Genomic DNA, 18,920 nt, shown 5'->3' with positions numbered 1-18,920 from the left:
TTAATAAACGTTCTATAATTCTATATCACCCATTTTACAAGAGTTCAAGATTGGAGTTTACTCACCATTGTAGTCCATCATTGAACTTGGCGTGCTACTGATGTCACTGCTACCATCATCAAACACTCGTCTCTTAGTCATCAAACCAGGAGGTAGAGAGCCAGGACCCGATGGTGATGGAAGATGCCTCATGCTACCCATGCCAGGACTCGGTGCTCTTCTCGGTGGTGTTGCTCTGCCCAGGCCGCTGTCCGTATCTGTGTATCGACACATCATACCGTCTTGATCACTACTCGGACCTGCGAACGCAAGCTCAGTAATATGAAGATAGAAATAAAAAAGAAAAGTTTCGAACGTACGTGTCCGTTCACGACAAAGGACAAGAGATACAATCTTCAACGGGTCAGTCAACGATAACACGTTTACCCATCCAAAAGCAAGAATAAATTTAATTGAGGTAATCTTTGTTTCTCATATTAATTACTAACGGTTAGTTCCTCATATATACCGAGAAATATTAGTCACTTGTTAGACTTACAAAGGACCTTCAAGAATATCCATCTTCATAGCTTGCGTCCAATATAAAATGTTCACCCTTAACATAAATTGATATTGCACGAACAAGGATCAAGACTCTCTGATTCTATTTATTCATCTATATTGTTACAAAACAGAGGATGTTGTTTCTAACTCGATCTAATAAGGAACTATTTATCAGGAATTTTGACAATAATTTACACCGGACTCTATTCTTATCTAAAGACTTTGTAACACGCGAGATATTGGACAAATTTGCTTGTAATGAAACATATGACTGCTATGCGACAATTCTGTGATCGATAGGCGAACAAATAAAGCGTACCAAGTTCATTCTATCATACTATTCATTAATTAGATATTAATATTTTATATTGATAATATTTCAGAGATGTATTGAGGAGTAGAAAGATTATGTATGAACTTGTTATGCTTAATTACCATAATACCTGGAAATAAAAAGAGAAAGGAGCGACAGAAAAAATACATATCCAACATAAGTGATAGGATAACCATATGATACAGGACCTAAATGTGAGTCAGAGTGAAAGGTTATTAAAATGGAAACTGGAACCACCAACAATAATCTGAAAAATACACTGAAAAGTATCCGTACCCACAAACCAGTGCTGTACAACAATAAGCCCAACAAGCATCAATTTAATCTTATCTACTGCAGCAAATGAGTTATCCTGTGAATGAGAATCAAAATTCCATCTGTTTTTCATAGACAAATGTAAAACATACTGGATACTGTTTTATTTATATATATGTATTTCAAGTTAATGTCAAGTAAACGCGGACAGACGGAATTTTGAATACATAGATAATAATGTGCTGTTGGTGTATGCGTGTAAGTATAAGTTTCACTGCCACCTGTGCCTCCGATCTGCTGTCATGCGACTACGTGAATGCTATTATAGCCTACAATAAATTGGAACGGTGTACTTGACACGTAAAAATACTGTTGCACGATAGAAGGGGGAATTAAACGTATTCCAAGTCACTGGTGCTTCTTACCACACAAATTCATCAAGGAATTAGACTTTCTCCCCTTAAAGTTTTGGTAACTCGGGTATTTAGGCCTGCCTCTAACCTGTTGCTGAGGCTCCTGCACATCTGCAATAATGCAATGTTTACCTTGTTACATTCCAAACGCTATGTACGATCAAAGATTAAATAGTAGGGGATGCTTCAATCGTACGTCATTGCATCAGGGGGCAGAGTCTAACTACGAGCCATGTCCATTAGGAACATCAAAAACTCAAGGTAGCTGGTGCAGGTTGGTGCAGAAACAATGTTGCGTTCCAACTGAAAGAATCTACTATAAAAAGGCGCTACTTATAAAAAATAAAGTGATATACCCTTAAGTAAACCTTACTTAGATTAATCTGAAGGATAATCAAACACTAATGAAATATTCAACAACTGTAAGATTGGATACAGTAGCTGCCCATACCAGTGATACATCCTGCAACGAGTCTACTTTCATCAAGCCAAACGTTTAAGGAACATGATACGGCATTCTTACTACGTAATGATTAATGAACCCACCTCTGGACGTTTTGTAGGAACCACGTCGACCAAGTTGATTCATACTTCGGCAAGGGGAAGAACCTCTACCGTCGTCGGGTGAATCTACGGAAGATACTAAAATAGGGTACCTCTATTACAATCAGTTAGTTCTTCTCCAGGACGATACTAGATACTATTATGTTTTAAATATCTATAGCTACAACATTACACTAATTAACAGATAGTTTAATAAATTAATCGATGCATGCAAAATACAAAAAGAAAAAGTGCTATGATAGATCATTCATACAATGAAACTTATTAATTTTGATGAAAATAATTAAATACAATACACGACCGAGTATTTTCCAATTTAGCTAATATCTTTAGTATAACGTATTATTCTTTATTTATGAATTTAATTTTAACGTTATTGTTATTAACCCTTCCGCTAAGGCAATATTTAAATTCTTTTGACTTACCATGTAATAATAATTTATTTTAGTATATTCTTTTATATGTACTGAATAGTTATAAACACCCTAAGTAACGAAAGGGTTAAACATTAAGCAGCAAAACTATAAGCCAAAAATTTCAATCCATGAATGTTGATTATCACAGGATATTTCACATCTTAATTTGATCGTTTTTTTTTCTTTTCTTCATTTAGCTTTTCGTACACGTTCTTCTTATGTCAAAAGCTAACATATATGTGATGTTTCAGATAGAAATGCGAGTCAGAGAGTGTGTGTTGTGCATACCCCTGAGACTGCCGCCCCGATAAAGAGGGCCGGAACGTCGTTCATCGAAATGGGCAGCAGTGAGACTGTCCTGCGAACCTCGGTAGTAGTCTCGCCTCATCGTCGGGGAGGTCAGCGACGCTACAGTAAGTGTGTTAGTGCAAAACAATCAGCTCGAATTTTCTTCACTATTCTAGTTTAGTCGAATGAGTCTAGGATATGTACGAGGTCAATTGTTGTTCGTTGACATTCTCGTTTCAAATGAATCGACTTGATAAACTAGCAATAGCCGAGAAAATTTGGAGCGTGTGATTTGTGAACTGGGTGAAATCTTATTAAACAAAACAAAAAAGAAAACAATTACAATAAAAAATCAATATGGAAAAAGACGGCGGTTACTAAAGAAAAATAAAACTTTCTTGACTCGAATCTTCGCCATGCAAAGAATAAATGCAATTACATTACAACATTGAGAAACTATATTAGAAGATTATAACAAAGGAATAACACTCTTTATGGTAGCAGTGGTAACTGTTATCTTGGAGATAAACATATACTGAACTATGTCATGTAAACATGAATTATTTCAACTACATATATGCTACATAATTGACGTTTATGTTTGTACGATTGATCTCCAAGAAATACTGATCACACTACTTACACTACTGAACCATGTTATGTCCATTCGCGTACCTGTACTTAAATTAGAAGAAGAACCCTTTTTCCCTCGACTAGGCGTGAGAGCTCCAGAATCCAAATCCGCACCAGCATCCACATGAATTGTCTTGGGCCGTGGTCGGGTTGTAGCAGTCTTATTACGCAATTTTGTTGGTTTTATTGCATTTAGAAGCTCTTTATCGATTACTTTTCCCTAAATAGCAATAATGACATTGAGCAGCTAATGAAGAAAAACATTGACGTTAATGTTAGAAAGAACACGCACTTCTCTTTCCGCTTCTTCTATCGCCTTCTTTACTTTATGCTGTTCTAAAATAGCCGCTCTTCGTTGCCTTTCCTCTTCCTTTTTACGAGCTCTCTCCTCTGCTTTTAATTTCTCTTGTTCTCGACGCGCTTGAGCTTCTGCCTCTTTTCTCTCTTTCATTTCTTCTTGTTGTTGTCTTCTTTGTAGTGACAGCAACATTATACGTTCCTTCTTTCGCTCCATTTCATCCAAAGAATTCTACAAAAGTAAAGTAGTTAAATTAAAATTGATCATGTTTATGACATTCATTGCGGAAACGTACTGGATCAGGATTTGCAAGTTGATTTCCGATTATCAAGCCAACTCCAGATTGTCGACCTTCCGCACTAGTCTCACGTCGTTCTCTTTGTTTTTCTCTTTCCACTTCTCTTTGTAATTCCCTATCTCGCATTTCTTGTCGCTGAAATTCCCTTTCATCCGCTTGACGTTGCTTTTCCCGATCGAAATCTCGATGAGTTTCCAGTTGTTTCTGTTGCCTATCAACAGCACTCACAGATGGAGATTCAGGACGTACCATAAAGTCTTCATTATCAACATAAGACGATACGCTTCTTTCCTGAAGAAGATATTAAAAAGTTTAACTGTAGTAATATCCTTTGTACCTCCTTTTATAATAATGCATTTACCTTTTTAGGTGATGTTCTTTTCACTCTAAGAGTTGGTTTTGGTTTTTTCGGTGCATCGTTATCGAAGCAAATGTAAAATCCTTTTTCACCAGCATCCGTTGGATCGAGAGGTGTCACCTCTGGCGTACCTGATGGGGATGGTGTGGCTTCTCTTAATGATGGGTGAGGTTGAAATGAATTACGTGATATCGAAGGTCTAGTTGGTGATGGAATTCTATATGTACGGCTGCCAGACGTAATGTGTAAACCTCTTATACCTTGTGTAAGCTCATCATCATTTCCTTTAAAATATATCAATAAATAAACATAACAAACATAACAAAAGAATGAATAAATAAAAAAATATGAATTCGATGAAGGTTTTCCGAGCGTTACACATGATGTCACATAGTCAATGGACAGAAATATATGCTTACCGATAAATGATATATTTTGAGGTTTCATGTCATCAACGGGTGGAGCTGGAACGGGGGCATGTAACGCAGTAACTTGCCTCTTTTCTGTAGGACTTTCACACTTAATTGGTATATGATGCACAGTTGGCCTTTTTGGTTCAGGACTTTCACTCATTAACTGACTTATTCGATGAACCTATTTGAAATAAATAATAGAAAAATTCAGTTTACCATCTCGTGTCCCCAAAGAGCATTAGAATTTTTGTTATTTAATTGTATTGAAAAGTTCCTTGATAATATACACATCACTATGCCAAATTATAACAAACCTCATAATGGTAATTATATGAATTACTAATAGTTGACGAATAAAAAAGGTGCATTTTGTTAATATCTTTAAATATAATTCGAAATAAAACAGATAATTTCACTAGAAAATACAAGCGTCTGAACGTTGAAACTTCGGTACGAGGAACATCTGCCATACTAAGTGTTAAAGAGTATCTATAAATGTGCATTACATCACTAACTGGTTCCTTGACTGCTGCTTACTTATATATATGAAGCAACTCATGTGCTATGCAACTGATCAAAAAAAAAAATGAAACATCATACAATTCGAACAAATAAATTTCATTTCATTTCAAATATTTTTCATTCCCTCTTTATGTTTCATTACGAATATAATTAATCTAAGTAAAATGAAATTTTATAAGCTAGATTTGTTAAATTTAGTGATATATTTTATTGTTTTTTAAACAACAATGGACGTAAGTAAGTTACTCACAGCATTACGATGTTGTGGACTAGCAGAAGATGGTGGAGTTTGATTGAAGATAGATGCAGATGATGGATATGTAGAACCAGGGTGACTCATTTGATTATTACAAAGACTATGATCCCCACCGTTAAGGTACCTTGGTTCCTGAGGAGTATCGTGCAAAACAAATCCTTTCTGTTGAGGTGGATGGGTTCCCCAATTTCGTGTATCTTGATATAAGCGCATATCTTGTTGATAAGCTATAGATTTTGTGACGTAAAGTAAATTATAAATTCCTAAAAGTTTATTTTTATCTAAACTTTGTTTAATCAATTGATCCATAATATATGTACTTGTTGGTTGAGTGCCGTATCGTGGATCCATAGGTTGCTGGTAACCAACCGCAGCCATTTCATTTGCTAAACTTTGAGTAGGAGGTGGTTGACCCCACATTCGTCTTTGCAGCTGTGGTTGATCATGTAAGTAGAACTGAGATTGCTGTTGAGAATCTTGAAGTTTAGATGTTAATGGATTTATTGGTGCTATTCCAAAACTCTAAAGAACCAGAAAGAAGATATAGACATTAGAAAATAATAAAATCAAAGCAAAAAAATATTGGTGGAAAATAATACATACCTGCAAATGTTGCTGACTAAGACTTTGTAACTGTTGCAGCTGCTGTTGCATTTGTTGTTGATGTTGGGTCATTAAATGTTGCTGTTGTATCTGGTTCTGTTGATTTGCTAAACGTTGTATATCAGCTTGTATTTCACTAAGGCTGTTATTCATTCTGTGAAAAAGTGTATGTCTATTCAAAAAAGGCCACAAAATTGAACATTTATACAAATGTTCTATCAAATGACTATAAATACTGACTGTGAGATTGATTGATGATATTGCTCAAGATCCATATTCTCAATATCTGGAGTACGTCTTGTTTCAATAAATGGTGCACTACCATCATGTTCCAACCATTTGTGTTCAACATCCCGAACATCTTCGCTAATTTCCTATAGTGATTGGTATAAATATGAAAAGATTATTTAAAGGATGTAAATAGAATTTCCATTGATACTATTGGTATGGCATACACCTACAGGCAAATTTGTGTTATTGAAATTTTATTAAATTATTCCTACACATGTATATTTTATATTGAAAGGATATTAAATTTTGTTAATGTGTGTACAAATATCTCTATTAAACATACATAGTTTACCTGTGGATGTACAATGTATAGAGGGATGGGAGTTTAATGTAAGTGAGAAATAAAAATAGTATTCAGATGATTATTTAATTTGGATATCTTATATGTTTGATAATCAGAAATTTAGAGATAATTTATAAACCTTATTTTTATATACTTGTTTAATTAATAACTGCAAATACTAGAATTGCCATTTTTATCATTTTTAGTCAAAGTAGCAGGTAGGATTACAGTTAATACAGATTAATTGCTACCATTAACTACTCAGTTAAAAATACATATATAACATTAAATCAATCCAATGTATTCATACATACAGTACATATTATTCCAATGTAAAATTGGTATTGTTAAGATTTTTGTGCCAAAGAATGAAAAATAGAATACAAGAGTAAAGTACCACCACCACGAACAACAACTGTAAATCAACTTCCAAACACATTTCTGATCCAGAGAGTGTTTAGTACTGTACCATGCGTTCCGAGAGCGATATTGTACAAACTGCATTGAAATGTGGGAGCAGAATATCAAATTCATTTTAAAGACCACAGAATGCATTGGGACTGTTTCGTTTTCCTCTATGACTAAATATAAGCGACAAGAAGCAAAATGATTATCTGTTGTTAAGAACTCAAATAAAACTATCCTTTAATAAGAAATTATATTAAGCACACTGTCTATCTTACTTGCAGCACACTATAGCACATTATTACTACTCTTTACATATTTTTATGTATTAATATAATTAAGAATAAATATTCAAAATCTTTTACTGTGTTCTTCGAAGCAGAAATACTAATAGGTACAAAAGAGAGTTAACGAATACTTAAAAGCCATACATAAGCATGTATGTATGTAAATCTAAACAAATCAGCGAATCAGCAAGTGTATTGCTTTCAAATGTTCATCTGCATTGAACATTCTGTTAAAATATCGTACCTTGAGCGAGAAGGGTCTCTGTGGTTTTTCTTGAGAGGGTTGTTGGGTTACGAGGGTCGTCTCGGAAACACTTGTCGGGGTATCCCCCGAAGATCCGGAGGTTACAGGAGTGGGGGGACCAATTTCAGCCGGACTGTCCCCCCCAGACGTTGACGAAGAAGGAGATTTAACCTTACCCTGCAACCAGCCCAAGCACCGTGCCTTGTTAAGTACTTGGAGTCCGCATATGGCGAGTCCTATATGTCACCAACCACCACACCATGGTCGGAGTTCTCCACAGTGAAATGTATGTTACATTCAAGCACTAAATGCCAAAGCCAGTTCAAAGAATTGCAAATACTTCATTGCCAATGGCTTTATTCGCTATTGCACCATTTCAGAACTTTTCAAGAATTTCCATACTGCATATCTTCAACATCAATGAAAGTACGACTTTCTATCTGGTTGTTTAAATCTTTTGGTAAGGAACTAAGGTGCTTTCATTGTTATTAACTAACTTCCTCAATGCAATAAATCCTTTACTATGAACTATCTATTATAGTATTATCTATATCAAGAACTTTTTCTATCTTGATTATTGAATAATGTAAACAAGTTAAGTTGAATGTAACTTTGTTGGTAAGAAACTACTAAAGAGTAAGTACAGCATGCATACCACCACCGCATTAATTTAAACATTGCTTTTTGTTTAATGTACATCCATATTTATGTTAATAATAGGAAGATTTTGTATATGGAAACAGAAAAATCAGAATGGCATTCAATGAACTCTGATAGCCTATATTATTGTATCAAGTGTGTAGTCTATATATAATTATTTAATTTTATAATATAATTTTATTGCATCAGCATGCACTTACCACCAAGTACAGCTGAAAGATTAGAAAGAGAAAGTATTACAATAGTATACAGCTGGCAATAAAGATTATTTGCATGAACCATAATTAGGCATCAAGATTATGTCGCATTTGCAACTACACACAAATTCATTACTTGAGAAGCTAACAATATATAAGAATAGATATTAGAAAAAAAAAAAAATAAGTATTGAAAAAATATGCTGCATTTACCTGAAATAAAGGATTATTATTGCAAGCACGCTTGCACGCTACTTCAAAATAATCGAATGTAGTAATACAGCCAGGTATGAAATCAAATAAAATATGTATGCAAATATACAATAAAATGTTCAACTGCTTCAGAATCTAAAGAAAATTTTGTTGCAGAAGAAAAAGAAACCGTTTAGTGTTCAACTTACAATTTATGCATTGCTCTATACTAAACACCCGTAGCTAAACTTCAAGTACCTCATGGCTGTATTCAATGTTCTGTTTCATTTTAATTAAACTAAAATCCTCATAATATTAAGTTATACTTTTCTGTCAAGTATCAATGAAGGAAACAAATCATTAAAAAGGCCATGATAGTGGTCTGGCTGAAACTCGATCATGAGGTCCAAAATGGAGAACGCGAGCTTCGTAATCGTCAGTGTGAACATAATCGCGGGTTTTACCTTGGTGACAGCTTGCAAGAACGCAGCTTTCCCCACTTTTTGACGTTGTTTCGACATGACAACCTCCATTCTCCTCTTCTCGTTCTCTATGTGACGCCGTTTCTCCTCCAGCTTCAATCTAATGTTATTCAGTTGCGATGCCATAATCGTGTTACCACCGTTTTCATCTGCTCGTACGAATTTCATTTAGCCGGTCAGTATCATCGTTCATCCTCATTTCAACTCTACAATCTACATTCATCGACCAACAAATACATACCAACAGAGTGTTGTTCCGCCTGCTGAGACTGTTGATTACTCTGCTGTTGCCATGTCGTTGTGTTTGGTAAGGTGGCAAACGTCGTTTTCTTTTCCCCATTCCCGTTACCGTTCGTTTGGCCGTGTTTTTTGTTCGAAAGATTCGATTTTGATGTGATATCCTCGCGTTCCTGTTCCGTATACGTCAGATTGATCCCCTTATCCGAGCTTTGTCTACTTAGATTCGCGAAGCTCGCCAACTTGGACGTGTCTCCTTCCGAATTATCGTTATCACTGGAATGTAAAATCTGCTTGAGCGCGACGTTGTCCAAGCTGGAGTTGGAAGTTTGCCTTCTCAGTTTCGCTGGTTCTTCGTTCCCGTATCCATTATCAGAAAGTATGTGCTGAACACCGCTACCGTATACATCCTGAACGCTGGATCTTGCGGGTAACGTGGGCTCTGTGGTGCTACGTTTTCCTATGTGAGCTCCGACCTCTTTGTCCGGATTTCTACCGAAGTTATGTAAGTTATCCTGCACAGACAGACGTTATCACTCGACTAATTCCTTCATTTTTTTATTGCAACACGCTTTGCTCTGAATACCTGAGATCCACCAAAGTTCTCGATGGTCAACTGAGAATCATCCGAGACGCTGTTACGTCTGGATCGACGGCCAGCATAAGAGCTTCTCCTCTGATCTTCCCAGTTGCTCGGCCGACCAGCGGCGTCTGCTCTAGTTACAGATTTCTCATCAGCTACGGAGCTTAACGTAGGAATGCCTTTACCTCGATGGACTACGAAACTTTCTTCGCTTCCCGCTCGTCTGCAACGTGAACAGAATTAGTGAAATACAAGGGTTACTCGAGATCATTCTGTGACACGTGAGAAGTTTATTCGTCTTTTAACTAACTACTCTCGTTATGTCTTTATAAGGATCTCAAGTATTTAAATATGATATGAAACTGTACCTGTCATCGTGAGAATAATTCTCGGCAGTTTGTTGCAACGATTGCGACTTCTTGACAGAGGAGGACGACGAGGGTGCTTTCGCAACTAGAAAACAATTCAATGCTGTATTGATTGTCTATCTACGTACAGAGGATAGTGTCAATATCTAAGTCAGCAATTATTTTGACGCGTGAAACGGTAAAAGTTCAGAAGGATCCTATCCATCGGTGCAAACTTTGCATCGTGAAGCACCGAAGGAAACTTGTGCGCCACACAAAAATTTACCACTTACAAAATTGTATTACAAATTCAATGCGCTCGAGTTTCGAGGATCAAAATCTATGGTACGAAAGCTAGTGTTACACATTGTGATAAAATACACTCGTCTGGTGAGCAAAAAAAAATTCATTAACCCTTTGTCTTATAACATGAAATAAATTTGAATTTAAATCTCAGCTAGAATTTGAAAAATACAATGTTCCAATTTCAACTAGGGATCAATTGAGTCTAAAAAAAATTAATACACCAAAGGGTTAATGGTACACAAACTAATCTCTAGTGTTTCTAATTGTTGTCACGAATCGGTGACCCATTCAAAATAAAAAATTTTATAAAAAAAAATAAAAAAGGAGAACAAAATGATTCACTGTGGAGACACACAAAACACAAATGAACAAAACACGCGATAACATAGATAATGTACGTTGCAAAACAAGTATACTAACTCAATATGGAGTGGATATATTAATGAATCGTCCAGACTTCTCCCCTTATCGCTCAACGACACATGACAAAAAGGTAAACATGCAAAATGATGGAAATAAAAGGAAAGCGAACGACAACGCAAGCAGCAACTGAATGTTTAATAAGTTAAGTAACGGTTTATCGCAAAAACGTGCATGCATTCTTGTTCGGAGGATCAGTTACGTGCCATGGTGTTGAATATCGAGCAAATAAGATTGTTAGTAAAGAAGCGGTACGCCTAATAGTTTCTGCCTCTTGTTACACAGATAATCTAAACAGGGGGCCACTTTTTAAATGCACAACACATGTTTTATTATTCTTCTCTCTAAATGCTGAAAAATACAGCAATACCAATTCTACGGCATAGTAAAATGTATGGCATTTAAAATTTAATGGCCTGAAACAGCTAGGAAAACCAAGAAACTATAAATCAAAAATAAATTTAAAAAAAAAGAAGAAGAAGAAGAAAGAGCCAAAAGAAAGAACACACATCGAGGAACGAACGAACAAACTCGAGAGGTAGTTGTTCCCTCGGAAGACCTGAACGATGTATTTTATTTATTTGTTAAATATCAGTGAACGTTTCTACAAAAAATCAACACGTCATGTCGGCGATTAAACGCGATTCACAAGAGAAGACCACCTAGTTTCATGATTTGGTTGTTTGGTAACGTTATGGGTACCTGTGAAGCCTGGCGCGGATACGGAGAGGTTGCTTCTCAGATCAGGTATCGGAGCTATAGACTGTGGTAGACTTCTTTTATGAGCTACGCCATGACTATTGCGCGGGCAGGCTGCACCCGTCACCGGCACCGTATTCGTTCATTGGCAACCGGAAGTTGACGAAAGAAGAAGGCGAGGATAGCGTTGGTTGTCAAGCATCAAGAAGGTTACGCCATAGAAATATATGGAAATATTACAGTTTTACATTATAGTGATTACATTATTTTACTTGGAGTATCGTTGCTGCTCTTTTTCAGTTTTTTTTTTTTTCTCTTCACCTTTTCTTAATCAAACATTTCATTTGTTTTTTTCTTTTTTTTAAGAAGAAAGTAGAGTAGTTACGCGTATCGTTAGTCGCTGCTAGAAGGACCTGGATCTCGAGACTGGGAACGAGTGTGTGTACTGACACTGATAAAAAGCGTGATATACCGTTCCAACCGCAGCCAATGCTTCTTACGTTTCATTTTGATAATTTTCTGGTTAAGCAATCAGATAAAGAACATTCTTTGCGGATAAGGCTTAACAGGGAACAGAGAGATTAGATTGGCCGCAGTAGAAACGGGATTCCATGGAAATAAAGTATAAAGTAAAAATAAATTATAGAACGGGTAAGTCCAATACAAGAATGTACGCAGCCTTCACCAATCACATTAATCCATGGATACCAAAATATTCATCAGCCCTTCCTGATCAAAGGGTGCGTTCATAGTGTCGAACAAATCTCTCCAAATATACTTATTAATTAAGAATTTTCATTCAAATTTCTTTTCATTGATCTACGTACCATCTAAGAACTGCATCGCCCTCTCCTCGCCCGGATAACGAACGCATTTCGCGGGATGTATCTCCAGAACGTTGTACATGTCCGCCAGGAAAACGACTAAGTTTTGCTTCATTGACCTGATCACAGAAATAAGATGCTCAATTAGAGAAAACTTTGAACATACAGCAACACCGTGACTCATTGTAATATTCAAGAATCATTCTTGAATGATTAACAAATTTTATGAAATTTCTTCGGAGCTTTATCTTTGCCTTACAAAGAAACGATTATATAAGCACTCATCACTAGATTGGATTATGTATGATAAGCTGTCATATTTAATAATGTTTGAGTTTTCTAGGTGTAACTTCTTCATTCCTAAACATTAATAACAATTTCCTTCCAGATACAGCATACACTCAGAAACCTCAAACAGTACTGACCCTTTGACTACGAAAGGCATGTATATGTATACAGTATACATCCTCTATACGTCCTCTAAGTTTATTCTAATTAGTTGAATGTGTACTTTGGTCAATAAACATAACAATGTGCAACGACCAGTCACAGCGGCTGACATGCGAATATCGCGCGGTATCGCAGTCAAAGGGTTAAGTGTAACAATGTTAAACGTTCTCTTCTTCAGTTTCTTACCCCCTCATATACGTCACGTCTTCGGGTTGCATATGAAAAATGGAATACGGTAGACATCTGTTACAAAACGCGTGGACCAAGGATAAATTGTGCAACGCGTCCGCGATCGATGGTCTCTTCGACACTCGGATCTCCATCCAATTCAATTCGCCGGGACAATAAAAGGCGACGACGGCGGCTAGGCCTACACCGTCGCACAACGATTGGAAGTCCTTGGCAGCTGGCAACTCTGGCAGTCGGGTTTTGTCACCGGCACCCTCCTCCGTTTGAATTTTCGCGATCAACGCGTGCGACGCGTGGCTTATCCAAAGGAGAAGACCCTTCTCGTGGTCCGTTGGAACGTCCACATCGGCCTGGGGATCGAACCGTCGAATCGCCGACACCACTCGATCTCCTGTCACTACTTCCTTCGCGTACAGGACCATCAGGCCCTCTATCACAGCCATATGCGCGGACTGTAACGCGTACACCAACTTAAGTAGAGAAGAAGTAGATGTTTCTTTTAGTATTAAACACGATGTTAATCTTACCATTTTGAGTGGTGAATTTTGAATGAGGATCGTTTCGGTGAGTTGAGTATTGTTTGGCTCCGCAAGGTAAACACCCTTTCTGGCAAGAGCTTGCAGAATACCGCAATGATTCTGATTATGATAATTTGGATCTGAATAGATATTTGCCAATGCCAAACAGTAGAGCTCTGCATTGGAAAGTGCGTGGACGATCTGCGGCTTCAGGTGTTCTTGATCCTTTAAAAAGAAATTTACATTCGTTAAAAATGCAAACACACGGTCAATATGAATGATAATTTCTTTTTTATTGAACACTTGAAAAATTCCAAATATTTAACACTTGGTGGTAAATTCAGTTACAAACACTTCGTTAAATATTAAAAATATCTGAAAAAATTCCAAATATACCAATATCTCTCAACTAAACGAGAATAACTGAGATAAGTAACACGATCAGTTTATGTCTCCAATAGCAATATCTTTTATCGCAAGTATATGATATATAAAAATGAAGCTCTTGACAGAGAAAGCAACCTTTTTGCCTGGGGAAATCAGATTATGTCAAAACTGATCTGTCCGCAGAGGCAGTTTGAAACACAATACCCATGGAGCATAGGTTGGCCGCAACCGCATAAGAATATCCGGCAGACGCAACGAGCAAATATTAGTATTCCGTAATTTCCGGTGTGGGGCACGGAAACGCGAAGAACTCGAGACGATGCACCGTGGTAACGGAAATACACGCGACACTATGAACGATCGCAAAATTTACCATGGATCGAGAAGAAAAAATCATTATGCAGGGTGTCCCGCTAAGGTAAACTATAACTGTAAAAAGATTGTGTGATTGGATACATTTTGTTATTTCCTGCAGTTTTTCCCTAAGGTATCTTCTAAATTAATTAATTTTCAGCTCAAATACCTTAACATTTTTTTGTAGAGAATAACAAAATGCATCTGATACCGTTTAGAAAAATACAAGATCTCATTGAAGAAAGTAGACCTTGAAATCTTCGAAGCGCCTCCACTTCCGGAACTAACACGTACATCACGCGATGCTCCATTCGACGTCATTTAATTTTGCTTAATTAAATTTTTCCTTATCTTTCACATTTTTAAAATGATAGCTGAGCCCAGCTGCATAGGATACTCCATATTATGCAAACAAATCAATAAAATTTAGGCTAAATGAAGAATTTTGTATTAAACTTCAAGCTATCTTATCCAGAGGGGATCGCATAAACACTAATGATTCGTTTAGGCAATTTATTCGAAGAAGATGAACGAATGATCGAATTTTTAAGACGCGATTTCAAGGATCCCCTCAAGGCACGATTTACCTAGATGTCGGAAAACTAGATCTCGCATGCCAAGATGCCTTTACTTAAATCGCCAAGCTGCAACGGATCTCTAACGTAATGCGGAAACTCGTTTCTCCCTTTACGATCTTTGCCATGGTAGGAAAAAAAAATTAGGGCGAAGTTGATGTTTTGTCGGTCACTCGAACTGCTATCAAAGTAGGTCTAACTTCGCAAGAGCGCGATCGAACAACCTGGTTTAATTATTTACTTTTTCCTCAAGATTTTCATTTAAAACCATATATGAACGTGCCTACATCGACCTCCTCCTTAAATCGTGTTACTGATTTCGTTGCACCAGAAAACATTTGATTTGAGAAATATATGTAAGATATGAAATAATAAATCATAAAGAGTGTATGAAGTGTAATAATGATTCGAAATTTTGTTATGTGATCATTTAAATGAGCCACCAGTTGCATATAAGATACCCCATTATATCCGCTCTTGATCCATAAAAAAAATTGGCTCGAAAAGCATCGTTACGTAAAAAAATCTGCAGACAATAAATAAGGAAATCGTTCGTCTTAAATAACTAGAAAGTTATTACGCTGGAATATCGTTGCTTTTCAATTAATTCGAACTACGCAATCACTTTGTACGAAGAATTTCACTTCATTAATAATATTTACTAACAATGAAAATCGTCCAGTTCATTCACGAAGATTTACAAGGTTAAAAATATGCGAATGAATAAATAGGAGACTTTCTTTCATCATAACGAAAGACGTCATTTTCCTCAAAGGCGGACCGTGATTTCCTTTACCGAAAAGTAAACGAGTTTGCAGATGTCAACCGGGCGGTGGAAAGTCGGAAAAACAATTCCAGTTTCGCGAGCAGCTGACGTCGCAACATTCGTGCCCGAGTCGATAAACATGAAGCAGGCCAGGTGAAAAGGCACGGCCTACAAAAAATAGAAACGGAGACACGCGAGTAAAAGCAGAAACAACGGAACGAGAGAAAACATCCGGGATAGGTTTTAACCCTTTTGCGGACAAGACATTTTCACCAGACAGAAAGTCTGCGTCGATAAAAGATTTGATTGTACGCTGTCAACCAAAAATATGATACCATTTCCATAATACAGGTCGCAAGAAATATAAATTCAATTGATATATTTTTCTATCTGCAGGTTTACAGATACACAGAATGAGATACATAAAAAATAATAATAAAAGGGTAAAACTGAAACATTGTTGCGAATGTTATTTGATATTTTTTCTGTTTTTAATTGTACAAATAACTATTCAGAGTGGTCGGTTTTTTCCCTGAAGCTTTTTACTGTATTTTATTTACACGACCCATTAGAAAAAATGAAATAAAATTATTTCCAGATATTTTTAGATATTTAACCGTCCATTGGCAATATTCTTTTTTAACTAACGTTTATTATTTTCGGGTCTGATTTTATGTTATTCTAGGCTTTAAAAAAATCAGAAAAAATTGTGAGATATTTATCAAAGCTTTGAATTTAAATTCGAGTGACATTTAAATGAAATGTTTAAATCTTCTTGTAATAAAAATAAGAACTCGAGGGCGTGTCCTGAAAAATGAGAATTTCACCTGGAACTCAGTGACCCAGTATCCCGGCGAAAGGTTAAGATATTCTTATTTATTTGTAGATGTTTAAAAATTTCACTTTGCGCTTTGATCAATAGATGGTCCTATACTTTTGATTAATAGTGTATTTACAAATCACTGTTTCTAATATTGCAGCAAGAAGAAGATTGAAAGCGAAGAAGAAGCAGTGGAAACGATCAATTATCAGATGCTCGAACCCCAAGCAGGTGAAGAAAGCCGCAAGATGATAACAATTCGCTGGAGAAGAGCCAGCCTCTCTTCCATTGTTTCCAGGAGACTCGTAATCACCGTCAGATTACACACCTTCGACTTTAAAGGGAAAGTCAAGACTTTACGACCGATTATTCGAACGAAAGTTCAAGAACGGTGGAGATAAATTTAACGAAAAGTATAGAAGGAAGATCGGTGTCTCGCGCGAGAAAAAATATAGACGATTAATTAAAGAAGGATTCTTGTCGGTTAATCAAGCGATATGAATTGAGATTGATATCTAACGCGGCTGGGATCATTATTCGCGAATCCTGCAAATTTTTCCTCGTTACCATCTATAGCCGAGGTTCGTTTAATTCTTCCCTTGCAATTAATTGCGATATCTTATTGCTCCTGTGCCTCGCTGTTGTTAATTACTTTCTGCAGACTTAAAGACGGAGATTACGTGATTTTATGCGAGCTTTTCCTTCTGCGAGAAAAATTCGAAGCTATGTGAAACTTTCGTTAAAATATACATTGATTTTTAATGAAGGGTTAATTAACCCTTTGCCATGTAACGTTTCCAATGCTTGGAAGTTGGCAAATATTAAAAAGAAATACTCTTATAAGTAAATATTATAATACACTTTGCTTACACTTTCCAATATTTATCACAAATCTTCAAATTTCAATGTAACACATATAACATGTTAAACTTCTTCCATTGAAGAAGGAAATTGTCAGAAGTTTGATAATCACAACACGGGCAATTGTTTTTGAACGTGTCGATACAGTGAATCGGCGAACGTGGAATTTCTTTCGAGAAGCAGACGAAAAGAAGGGGATGGTCGCTGATTAAACGCATCCCGAATCGACAGAACAGAAATAAAACGCGACAGGAACATCGTTACCGCGAGTCCATGATTTACTGGCACTAGGAAAGAGGTCGGATACAGAGGATTGAGGGGTAATTTGATTGGCTTAACTGGATCAACCACACAAACAGCAAGGTTTTCACGCACAGGTTGCACGCGAAACGTAAGATGCAGTTATGCGGTCGCATAACAGTCGATACGGATTTGTTTATTTTAACAGACTGACAATTGCGTCGAATTTCTATGGAATGCTGGAATGCCTTCTTTGGCTCAATTGTTACAACTAACGTTTTAAAATCGTGCCAAAAGTAATTAGAACAAATAAATTAGACTGATCTTAGATCCCTAAATAATATACAATGTTATAACTTTTTTTTTAAATATCGAACTTGAAATATTTTAATTTCTGTAAATTTCTGTATTTAGTAAAAAAAAGACAGTAATAGAAGCTAGAATTAGATCATTTCTTGAAATATCTTCTGATTGTGAAACCAGCTGAATTCAGACTAATGAAGAGCTAAGTTTTCATTTGTTGATTACAATATTGACTGTAATATCTGTGTCGTAAAACAGCAAGATTACATACCTCGTGGTCAACATAATACGGCTCACGAAGGTTTTCTGGCACTCGGTTGTTGTACGCCTTCGACAGGAGCCATTTTACGGAGGCACGTTGTTTGGCCTGTAATAATAAAAAGTCATGATATTAGTAAGTGCTAGTTGATCTTAAGTATATGTTGATTTCTTCAAAATATCAATAATACACAACCTGTTTCATTAATGTTGTTAATACCTATTTAAAAAGTAACAATCTAATTTCATAGAATTCAATTGTTAGAGAAATCATAAGACAAGGAGTTAAGACTTTTTACAGTATTCTTTCAGCTTCATAAAATAATCGACCGAGGAGGGGTACTTCTGTTACACCTTCGTTCGAGATGATCTCCGCTACCTTTCACCTGACAATAACATAAGCCCCTTGCCATCCACTCGAGACGCTTCTTCCCACCTTATTGTTAGTAAAATATTCAAGTGCCACTCCCTTGAATAAGATCAAATGATTTTTGACAAGAAAAGGAGACGATATTTTGAAATAATCTCGACGACATTAATCAAATTTT

At 36.3% G+C, this 18,920-nt stretch overlaps 1 protein-coding gene across 22 annotated transcripts in view; it reads right to left on the bottom strand.

Moving 5' to 3' along the window:
* The window catches only part of Patronin (calmodulin-regulated spectrin-associated protein patronin), a 46,688-nt gene that overhangs the window by 4,142 nt on the left and 23,626 nt on the right, over positions 1–18,920 (bottom strand). For 2 of the 22 annotated variants that reach the window (XM_076690579.1, XM_076690580.1), the window contains 22 exons: positions 18,386–18,481; positions 13,818–14,033; positions 13,288–13,742; positions 12,655–12,770; positions 11,831–11,941; positions 10,424–10,508; positions 10,059–10,278; positions 9,477–9,987; positions 9,218–9,384; positions 7,705–7,881; positions 6,435–6,568; positions 6,195–6,348; positions 5,586–6,113; positions 4,820–4,994; positions 4,404–4,684; positions 4,040–4,333; positions 3,739–3,975; positions 3,489–3,666; positions 2,814–2,933; positions 2,092–2,187; positions 1,558–1,656; positions 66–257 (listed from right to left, as the gene is read on the bottom strand). In XM_076690579.1, coding sequence (XP_076546694.1) covers positions 66–257; positions 1,558–1,656; positions 2,092–2,187; positions 2,814–2,933; positions 3,489–3,666; positions 3,739–3,975; positions 4,040–4,333; positions 4,404–4,684; positions 4,820–4,994; positions 5,586–6,113; positions 6,195–6,348; positions 6,435–6,568; positions 7,705–7,881; positions 9,218–9,384; positions 9,477–9,987; positions 10,059–10,278; positions 10,424–10,508; positions 11,831–11,941; positions 12,655–12,770; positions 13,288–13,742; positions 13,818–14,033; positions 18,386–18,481 — 4,642 coding nt within the window. Of the gene's footprint in view, positions 1–65; positions 300–1,557; positions 1,657–2,091; positions 2,188–2,813; positions 2,934–3,488; positions 3,667–3,738; positions 3,976–4,039; positions 4,334–4,403; positions 4,685–4,819; positions 4,995–5,585; positions 6,114–6,194; positions 6,349–6,434; positions 6,569–7,704; positions 7,882–8,564; positions 8,577–9,217; positions 9,385–9,476; positions 9,988–10,058; positions 10,279–10,423; positions 10,509–11,830; positions 11,942–12,654; positions 12,771–13,287; positions 13,743–13,817; positions 14,034–18,385; positions 18,482–18,920 lie in introns of all 22 variants that reach the window. The other 20 variants (XM_034339798.2, XM_034339803.2, XM_034339801.2 and 17 more) reach the window with 20 other exon arrangements.

The sequence above is a fragment of the Osmia lignaria genome, chromosome 10 (assembly GCF_051020975.1).
Source record: "Osmia lignaria lignaria isolate PbOS001 chromosome 10, iyOsmLign1, whole genome shotgun sequence".
NCBI lineage: Eukaryota > Metazoa > Arthropoda > Insecta > Hymenoptera > Megachilidae > Osmia > Osmia lignaria.
Note: the sequence above shows the minus strand (reverse complement) of the source record. Positions and strands in the feature narration are given on the sequence as shown.